At 28.8% G+C, this 11,207-nt stretch overlaps 1 protein-coding gene across 1 annotated transcript; it reads right to left on the bottom strand.

The window, feature by feature from the left end:
* Positions 1-6,722: 6,722 nt before the first annotated feature.
* NCED4 (nine-cis-epoxycarotenoid dioxygenase 4) lies at positions 6,723-9,294 on the bottom strand. The gene is made up of 2 exons (XM_016345870.2): positions 7,966-9,294; positions 6,723-7,498 (listed from the first exon to the last, which is right to left on the bottom strand). Exons 1-2 carry the CDS (start codon positions 9,132-9,134, stop codon positions 6,886-6,888), a joined length of 1,782 nt encoding a protein of 593 aa, XP_016201356.1. The 5' UTR covers positions 9,135-9,294; the 3' UTR covers positions 6,723-6,885.
* Between the last annotated feature and the right edge of the window lie 1,913 nt (positions 9,295-11,207).

Raw genomic sequence — 11,207 nt, 5'->3', positions numbered from 1 at the left:
AGGACGTCGCGGAGAGCATGGAAGTTGCCGGAAAAGTCTGTTTGTGTGATTGTTGGAGGTGGATAGGTTAATATGAGAGAGAAGATGAAGGTTTTTATACGTTTTAATTAGGTTTACTTATTCAATTTTAAATTTTTTAAATTTTAAATTTAAAAATTTAAAATTAATTATTAATATAAATTAATGTGGTTTTGTTTAATTTTTTGCTGGTAACATCTTGGTTTCATATATTTTTCCTTAAATTCACGTCAATACAGTTGCTTACTTAACAAAGTTTAAAAATCAATCAATCAAATTTTAGAAAATTAAAAATTAAAAAAAATTAATAAAATCATGAATTTTTTTTTGTATTTTTAAAACAAATTTATGAAAAAAAATATTCTTATTATTTATACTATAATCTCGAATGTTATCAATTTCATTACGTAAATCAAATAATACAATGCAAGTAAAAGTTTCTAAATTCATGGAGATACAGAACAGCATATAAGTTATCATACTTGCATATCCATCATTTGAATCTTCAACAATTATTCCAATAATAACATTCGATTTGACCTATGGACGAATGCGCAAGAATTATTATAGATTCAAAATTAAATTAACGGTTTTAGATTAAAGTGCTATAATAATTTTTGTGCTATTTGATAGAAAAACAAAAAAAATTATTGGACACAATTACCTTAAATCTAATTATACTCTAAGATATCAATGATACTCAAGCACTATCCTCATTGAAAAATTTATACAACTTCACACTTATATTTAAAATTAAAGTAAATTATTTGAGGTTGCGTGTTCAAGTCTCATATCTTTTCAAATTGCCAAGAAGCAATAGCTCAAATGACATAGTCTCCCCATACTCAATTAAGAGGTTGCGGATTCGAGTCTCCATATCTTCAATAAAAAAAAAAGTAAATTATTTTAACTATATTCTCAATAATACTATTACAAAGACATTTGTCCCAACAAAAAATACCAAAATTTAACTTCTATTACAACAAATAAAACAAGTAATATAACAAATTCTTTTTTGATTATAGGAACTAACTTCACCAATACTAATATCATCAGACTTAGATGACATAATAATTAAGAGATTAAAAAAAATTAAACAAATCTAAGACACATCTTCAAATTATATACAAAAATACAATGGCAGAACTTTTCTAGGACAACAGAGACCATGACTCTCCTAAATATTTTATAAAAACATGAGTAGTATATAGATAGAAAGTGAAATTAGTTCAATTAATTAGCATCATATTTTTCTAGCCACAATGATTTGTGTGCAACTTTCATATTTACCATTCATTCAACATATTTTCTATTTTAAAATATGTATGTTGACTAATAATGGACAATTGCTAGAATGGGCTTAACAACTTAACAAATTTATATTTGATACTAACACAATCTTATTATTATCCACTATTTTCATCCAACTACAAACTTATTTATTTAATTTTTTTTAATATAAGTTAGTGTTATTTTAGATTTTATTGGTTTTTTAAATTTTTTTTTATATTAGACAAAATATAAAAATAATTAAATAAATATTAATTTTATTTTATTTATATAAACTAATAGAAAATTTACAAGTCTTTAATGAATCGGGCAAATTTTTATATATTGAATTTAATATTTATTTTATATTTCGTTCGTTTTTCAATTGAATTTTTTTTTAAAAAAATATATTCAAACAGGGGCGGAGCTAGAAAATTTTTTGGGAGGGACGAACATAAAAAATATAAATTAAAAAGAAAAAAAATTAATAATTAAAAGAGAATTAAACTAAAATATTAGAAACTTGGGAGAGATCATTGCCTCCTTTTTCATGAACATGGCTCTGCTACTGTATTCAAATTTTCAATAAATATTATAATTTTTAATATTTATTGTTCTAAGTTCTAACTATAATTTTTTTACATATTTCATGGTTTATAATAGTCTAATTTTTTTATAATTATAACTTTTTTATTTATCTTTTGTCATACTAGTAACAAACTTAAAAATAATTAATATAAATATTATATAATTTCATTTTTAAAAAAAATTTCTCAATAATTCTATTCAAGTTCCGCGACTATAAAGATGGAACAGAAAAAAAAAATCAGAAAATATATACACAACTTAACAATTCAAAAAAAATATATCTCCACAAAAACATATAATAAAAAAAAATAATTTCAACAATAACTAAAAATAAAAAAGAGAAAACACTATATAAAAAGACTAAGTCTAAGTCTGTTAATTAAAACAAATATAAAAATAAAAACCACAAATAAAGATATAGCTCTATATAATTTTAATATAAAAACGTTTGTATTATAAAATATTTTAAGTAAAAAACACATCAAATTTAATATTAATTTATATATTTTTAATTAATTTTTAAATAATATAATTTTTTTAAAATATACTAGATATTATCATTAATTTACCATTTCGCGTTATGCGGGTTTTACTCTAATAATAATAAAATATTAAAAAAGTATAGGATACCAATATACTATCTGTCAATTTATTGCCAACAATAATTAATATCAAGGACATCTCCACTAGAAGACACATGTATAAAGAGACATATTTAGGAAATACATCTATAAAGATACTTTCATTAGACACCGCCATAAAAAAAATATTTTTATTAAACACATCCATAAAGATACTTCCATTAAACATAGTTATAAACAATAGTTGACAAGAGTTGGTAGAATCTTTATTGGTTACGTAGCAAGATTATACAATGTTAGGTAGCCAAAGAATAATTACAATATAGAAATATCACGTAAAAATTTTCATTTTCTTGATAAGCAAGTGATATACACCTCTTTATCACTTATTCTCCTTATCATCTACCATTTTGCTACATGTTTGAAGTCGTTAATGTTCTTTCCAAAATCAATTTCAATTTCTCCCAAATCAAATCCCTAACATCTCTCAATTACATTATTATCCATTAAAATGCAATAATTCTCTGCAAAAATTATAGAAGTTAAATTAAAAAATTTTAACAACTTCTACTATATAATTTATATTTTACATATAGACTATTAAAAAATAAAAAATAAAATATAAAATATAAACAAAAATTTAAAAATAAAATTTTAAAAATAATTATGAACTCGTCATATTAAAATCAATAAATAAGCATACATATGAATATTAAATAAAAATATTAAAATAATTAAAATCATGACCTATTAGTACATATATGAGATAATTTGAAGAATACAATAAAATGTATAGTTTAAAATTTGATAATATTGATTATAAAAATTTATTAATTATAGACATCATATGTATAAAATTATGAAAATTATGAGTACAAAATTATGGATGTTATTAATATGAAATTATGGATGTTATGTGTATGAATTTATGGATGTTATGAGTAAATTTATCAATTGAATAAATTAATTTACGAATTTGACGTTTTTTAAATTCAATTATGATAAAATTTAAAAATATCTGTGTTAATTTTATAGTTACTTCAGCACTAACTAAAAAATGATATGTATATGAATGTAATATCTAATAAACATAAATTTAAGTTTTAGATGTTAGTTGTATGTAATTATGGATGTTATGTATATAAACGTATGAATGTTATGTGTATGAACTTAGTTAGTACAATATAATTATAAATGCCCATAAAAACACACAAAAAAAATTAATCAGTTTATTACCATACCTCATCAAAACTAGTGGAGTTTTTCATATTCTCGAAAATTGATTGACTGACAACAACTTCGTCGAGTGAGTCCATCTGTTGTATGTTCAAATTCTTCAGCACTTTCTACCATAGATACCGTATTAAGGTAGAAATCATATGACATACTATTTGTAATGACAAAGATGATTTCTTGTAAAATTTCTTAACCTATTCTAATTGTGTTTGCAATGATATTAGAGTTGTGAATTTTAAATCAAAATAATTGAATTAACGGAAACAAAATTATATTAGGGTAATTTTCAAATTTTGTATCTCTCCATTAAATAACGATAAATGACTTAACAAAAATAGAAAATTAATTATAATAAAAAACGATGATGATGATGATGATGATGATGATGATGATGATGATGATGATAAAACAAAAAAGCGTTTATGATAATAATCAATTACAATTATTGAATTTATGTGATATTATTGTATCTCCATTAGGCGAAGGAGCAGAGCAAGAATCAATTACAATGATAAATCATAACCGTTATTAATTATTATTATTAATCTTTATTATATTTTTAAATATAAAAAATAAATTATAAAAAGGAATATTGAGTATTGATTACAAGAATGTCTAAAAGTAAGAAATATAATATTATAATTAATATCATTAATAAATAGAGTTGATAAGAATATGATAAGTGAAATGATAAGAAAGTGGACTAAAAAATAAAACTATTATTAAATAATATAAATAAAGTATATTATAAAAAATTTTAGCTAATTATAGTTGAAACTTTTTTGTTACAAATTTTTTCCTAAAATCTATTACACCGTTTAAAACTATATTAATCCAAACCTTTATCCGAGGATGCTTCATTAATATTTTCAAAAACCTTTTTAGTACATTTTACATAAAATTTAAACTTTGTCATAGAAAATAATCATTTCGTCTTTGAATGCTTATTTTAAGGTTTGGCATCTTAATTATCATTTTCCTCTCAATCTCTCATTTAATATAAAGATACATTCTACTAATAATGGCTTACTATTTTCGGTATATAAAACCTAGATTTTTTTTTTCTCTAAAATCCATAACGGCCATCTATCGTAATGCTTACATCTTTGTATTTAGTCCTTATTTGAAATAATAATTACTAAAAGTCTAAAAGAAGAGATATGAATAATAAATTATGTTCATTTAATACACATGTGATAATACTCTTTCCTTTCTTCTTCTCTTCTTCTCCTTCTCGAATATTTACATCTCCAATACCTAATTTTAATTTTATTTTATTTTAAATTTGATAAAATATCACATACTTATTATAGAATTATATATTATAAAAACTAATTTCAGACTCAATGTAAAATTTGTCTTTCAATACGTATTTGGTCTCATTTTAATTTAACAATATTATAATAATAAAATTATAATATTTATTTAATAAATTTAATAAATATATAATATTTTATATTAGTTTTTTTTTTAAGATAATATTATCTCTTTTTACTGATCTTAATATTATTTTAAAAATTATATCAAATACAAATTTTAATTTTAAATTAATTAAATTATTATAAAAATAAAATAATATCCAAAAAATATCTTATTGGAGTTGTTCTAATTTTTCTTTTTGCTCTGGTGTGCATTTGCTTTAATTTGGTAAACATCACTTGTAATTTGCTTTATTTTTTCTCTTTTGTAGTAATTTTTGTCCCCTTCTTTGTAGACAATATGGTTGTGTTACAGATCATATATATTTTGGAGAGTTTCATGTATTCAGTTATTCACCAAAGAAAAGTTTTCGTCCTCGGAAGAACTGCACTAAATTTGAAATAGGTTTACATCTATTTTAAAAAATATTTATTCTATTATATTATTTTTCTATTAATTAAAATTATTCATTCTCAACTTATAATTTAACATATATAGAAAATGTTTATTTCTTGTAGATCTATGTTTACTTGTAAGTTTCGCGTTTGAAGTTATTGATGAATAAAACGTTATTTCTTGTATTATATATATAAAAAAAAAAAAAAAGCTACGTTATTGTATGGCACTTTATTGTTGCGGCCAATTTTTTGGTATTTTTTAAAATAATTTCGTTAGATAATTAATAGAAGTTATTTCAAAAAGATAACTTTAAATAAGTTAATAAGTATTTTTGAATTGTATTCTATTTTTTAAATGGTCATTAATTATTGATTATTTAAATTTTATTTTATAAAATATAAAATTATTAATTATTAATTACAGTTATTTAAAATTAACTCGTTAAAAATTATTTATTTATATTTAAAAAAAATGATTCTAGTATATCTATATTATGGTGGCTATAATAGCTATAATATTTTAAAAAATATTATTAAAATTAGAATAATATTTTTTTTAAAATATATTACTAAAATAAAAAAATATGACTTTAATTTTTAAAATATTTGCATAATTATTATAACCATCATAAATATAGATATACTAAAATTTATTTTTTTAAAATTATATTAAAATTATAGAATTTAATTTCGATTAACTATATTAAATATATATTAAAATCAACTATTAAAATTAATTAAAAACATAAAATATAAATTAAAATATAAATTAAAATATAAAATACACATTAAAAATAAAATTTAATTATATGTGATATGTACATTTAGCATCTGTGAGTGAGTACGAACCTCACTATTATCCCACTAATACAATGTGAAACTCCTGCCCCCACTCAATAAGGAAGAAAGAAAACGAAGATGGATAGATTTACAACAGAACAAACTACTTTAATGTGATGTGTCCATTCATTCATCAACAACCCTAATAATGCTACTTCACTATATATGGTACGAACTATTTTGTCCATAATTAGATATTAGATATTTCAATAAACCGGATACCACATGCTTTTACTTTAAACTACTATTTCTTTATCATAAACATTGAACCTCCATAATTTAAACATGTTCCATTTTTGTTACTATCAAATTAATTTATTTTTTATAGTTAATTAACCGTTTAAATTTTTTATGATGTAAAAAATAAAAAATAAAAATACTAAAAAATTATTAAAATTTATTATTTTTATTATTATTTTTAGTTATTAATTTAATTTTTTAATTTAATAAACTAACTATATATTTTAGTTTATATTTTAAATTTAAATATTAACAAAAAAAAATTATAAATTATAATATCTTCTAACGTTTCTCGATCACGATAGCGACGCTTTCCTTATGTCAGTGTCCCTCACGAACAGCCCGTGAAACCCGTAAGGCACCCGACGAGGAAGCCTCACCGCCGCCACCACCTCCAGCTCCGGTGACTTTGCATCCATCACCAAGAACCTCGACTCTCCCTTCCTTTCATCGTGCACGTAGGTCACCACGTACCCGTCGTCCTCCTCCGCCTCAGGGTTCTCCGGATCCCTGGCCACAAAGAAGGGCTCGCCGGCGTAGCATCCGTCGCCAAACATCCGGCAGGCGACAGTGCAGTTGGTCTTCCTGGAGACGTCGAGCTTGACGACACCGGAGATCTTGGGCATGGGGTCGCCGACGGCGGCGTAGACGAAGTTGTTCTTTTTTCCGACGTAGGAAGGGTTGATGACGGCGAAGTCGAGGTTGCGAGAGGATAAGGGCTGGCGGGAGACGATGCCGGTGGGGAGATGGATGGTGAGCTTTTCAACCATGGCGTGGACGAGGTCCATTCTCTCGAGGGTGTGCTCGACGGAGAGAATGTTGGGGGCCACGAGGGTGATGGTTTCTCCGTCAGGTTCGTCCCATGCGTTGATGGCGTGGATGAGGTTGAATCCCGGCACATCCAACCACCTGCAAGTTTCAATTCATTATATTTACATGCAATCAAAAATATTCTTTTTGATAGACAAATTTTAGGTACATTTAATTTGACAAAGGTTGTTAAATAAAGTAATAAATTTAATTAAATTATAATCTAACCGCAATTTTACAATTAACTACACTTGAATTCTCGCTCAAGTTTTATTTGACATTTTTTAAAAAATATGATTTAAACTTTTAAATATAGATAAATATAAGAGAAATTTGTTTTTAACTATATTTAAACTTTTAAAATTCGAACTCTTAATCTTTATACCATTCATCCTAAAAATTTCAACTGATAAAAAAAAAAAAAACACTAATAATTATATCTTTAATATTTTCATAATCAATATTGTATAAATATTTCATGGCTACTCATCCTTTCCCAAAAAAAAAAATCGAGTCCGGACGAAAATTCAGCGCTTGATGAGATGGAAGAGTATGTAATTAATTACCTGATCTGAGACTCGTCAACCGCATAGCGAGGCAATATCCCCACCCTCGACACCTTCGACGGATCCGACCCCACCGGAGACCCACCGGAGATCATGTCAAGCGGGTTCATCCCAATCTGTATGTCCGCAAACAACGCATACTTCTTCGTCACCGCAAAATCATGCAGGAACGCCGGCCTCGTCATTGAGAATACCGGCACGTCCGCCTGCTTCCTCCCTTCCTTATCGAACCAGAAGTACGTCAGAAACGGCGGAATCGGACTGTAACGGAACGCAAACGTCTCTCCGGTCTCGCTGTCAATCTTCGGGTGCGCTGTCATGCTCATCGCCAGCTTCCCCTCGAAGTCAAAACGACCCACCGTTTCGATGTCGCCAGTCTCCGTCACTCTCACCTTGTACGGAAGATCCGATTCTCCGAGAGCGAAGAGGTGGTTGCCGAACAGAGCTAAGCTTGTGTTCGCCAGCCCAATGCCGTTCACAGGGTTGTACTGTCCACTCAGCACACGCGCCGCCGTGAGGGAGCCACGCGCCGCCGAGCCCATTAGTGTGTTGAAGCCGGAGAACACGTTGGGGATGAGAGGTTGACCTGCTTCGTTCTCTATGGTGTACTTGTAGGTCTTGACGTAGCGGCTGCAGAGTGTGGCTTTGCCTTCTTTGATGCGAATGGCGTGGAGCATGCCGTCGCCGTCGAAGAGGTGGTACGGTCCCTTCGGGAGAAACTGTGGGTTGGGACCGTTTCTGATGTACGCGCCGTCCAGGCAGGGCGGAAGAGAGCCCTCGACTATGTCGCATTGAGTTGGTGGAAGCTCGTCTACCGGTGCGAAGTTGTGAGAGAGGACGTGTTTTGGGTCCACTGAAGGCTTCAATGGAGGGTCGATGAAGTTGTTGATGACGTCATCGAATGCGTTGAAGATGAACCCTGGCAGCGACAACTCGGAAGCTCTTCTTCTAGGGGGGAGTTTTGAGGGTGATGGTTTGGTTGTTCTGGAGGGAGGGGTAGTTATTATTGTTGGTTGTGGCGGTGGTGGTGCGGTAGTGGTGGTGGTGTTAAGGGTTTGTGGGGGGTTTTGTTGGGTTTGAACGGTGGAGATGTTTCTGAGAGGGAGAGGTGGGGTTATTGAGGGTGATGATGAGGGTGGTGTAGTTACAATGATGGGTTTTGGGACCATGATTGTTTCCCCTTGCTAGTTTGTATAGTCCCAAAAGAGTGAAGAAAAAGAAAAGAATGAGGAGGGAGAAGGTATGGTGTTGTTATTTATGGAAAGAGAAATGACTAACAAGTAACAACTATGAAGCCCAAGATACATTCTCAATGAAATTGATGCTGACATCTATTTCAAATTAGTAAGGCCACAATAAATTGTTATATGTCTAAGTATTCGCTCCAGGTAGGGGTGTGCATGGCCCGGCCCGGCCCGAAGACCCGTCCCGGTCCCGAACACTTTAGGGGCTAATTTGATGTGATTTTATCGGGTCTAGGGTCGGGTATGGGTCTCAAAAGTAGACCCGGTCATTATTTCGGGTTGGGTACGGGCCATAGCTCGGGTCACCCGAAATCGGCCCGGTGGCCCGGTCATCATACACAATTAATATTTTGTGTTATTAGTGATGGATGATGGCTATTATTATGTGAAATTTAAGTATTGTAAACCTTAATATTTGTGTTATTAGTCATTATATATAAGACTATAAGTTAATGTTTTATGCTTAAAATGCATAAGACTTTAGACTAATGCATAATTTTGTGTTATTTGTATTGATTTAAATATTTGGTGTTATTAGGCAATATTAGTATTGATTATGGTTATACTTTAATTTTAGAGAAGAGTTACTTCTTATTATATTTTTCTAAGTGAATTTTACCATGTCAAATAATGGTTGGAGTCTTGGAAATTTGGATATTTTTACATGCTAACTTACAAGAAGGTATCAAGGTAATATAATGTTAACGGCCCGGTTTTTACCCGGTATAATCGTGGCCCGAAAGTGTATAGGTTTCATCGGGTCTAGGGTCGGGTTTGGGTCTAACAAATAGGCCCGGTATATATTTCGGGCCGGGTCTGGGTCACATCAAACCCGGTTTCACCCGGCCCATGCACACCCCTAGCTCCAGGTTTTACCAGAATTTTTTGGTTTTGATATTGGAGTGATATTAGTGTTTTTTTTTTTTTTTTGAAATTTGGATGGTTGTTTGAAACCATTTTTTTTGGTGACTTTTTTTTTTTTGTGACTAATAAATTGGGTTCACATTATACATAATTTTTTTACTAAAGATAGGAGACTCGAACCCGCAACTTTTTAATTGAGTATGTGGAGACTATGCCATTTGAGCTATTACTCATTGGCGTTTGAAACCATTTAATTAGAGAAATAAAAATTAGATTGTCTAGTAAAGATTCTTCGATTTATGAGAAGTATATAAATAGAATTGTCTAATTATGTTAAAAAAATTAAAAAATTTAAGGTATAGAAATCGAATTTTTCAATTTATGTACATTCCACCATTTTAAAAAATAGGTTTGCTACATATATAAGTTTTTTGGCTTACAAGTTATAAAAATTGTTCTAAATCCAAGAAAAAAACACACAAACCGTGTATTCTTCCACAACACGTTCACTCTTTCTCTTCTTCCTCAACCAAAACACAAACCGTCAAGATTCAAGGAACATTCAAAACTAACTACGATTCTGCAGAAACCTTCCAACTCCTCGCAAATTAAAGAGTAGAAGAAATCAAGAAGAAAAGATACAAATCTCCATAAAAAATCTCTAAAAAAACGAAAAAACATTATTCAAGGTACTATTTTACTGTTCTTCTAGATTTTTCTTTTAGATTGTCTCTGCCATATGCCTCATCCTTAACCAGCAAAACATTAAAAGTTTTTAAGAAGAAATATACTGTCTCCCCCTGTTTTGGATGTATTTCTTAAATCCTTTGGTGTATTTCTGTAATCCTTTGGGTGTATTTTTCTGTAATTCTTTCTGTAACCGTTTGGGTGTGTTTTTGTAATCGTTTGGGTGTATTTCTAAAGTTCCATTATCTTCAAAACGATTTTAAAGATTGATTTCAGTAACCATGAAAATCGAAAACAAAAACGAAGCAAAGAGAGAACGCACGAAGGAGATCCAACAAATTTGGCAAGAAATTCGAAAAAAAAAACGAAATCTTTTAAAAAATGAAAGTTATATATTTGCGCGTTAATTGATTTGAATTGATTTAAAAGTCGGTTAAAGAAGCACGT

This window comes from Arachis ipaensis, chromosome B5, assembly GCF_059453495.1.
Source record: "Arachis ipaensis isolate K30076 ecotype BB chromosome B5, ASM5945349v1, whole genome shotgun sequence".
Classification (NCBI taxonomy): domain Eukaryota; kingdom Viridiplantae; phylum Streptophyta; class Magnoliopsida; order Fabales; family Fabaceae; genus Arachis; species Arachis ipaensis.
Note: the sequence above shows the minus strand (reverse complement) of the source record. Positions and strands in the feature narration are given on the sequence as shown.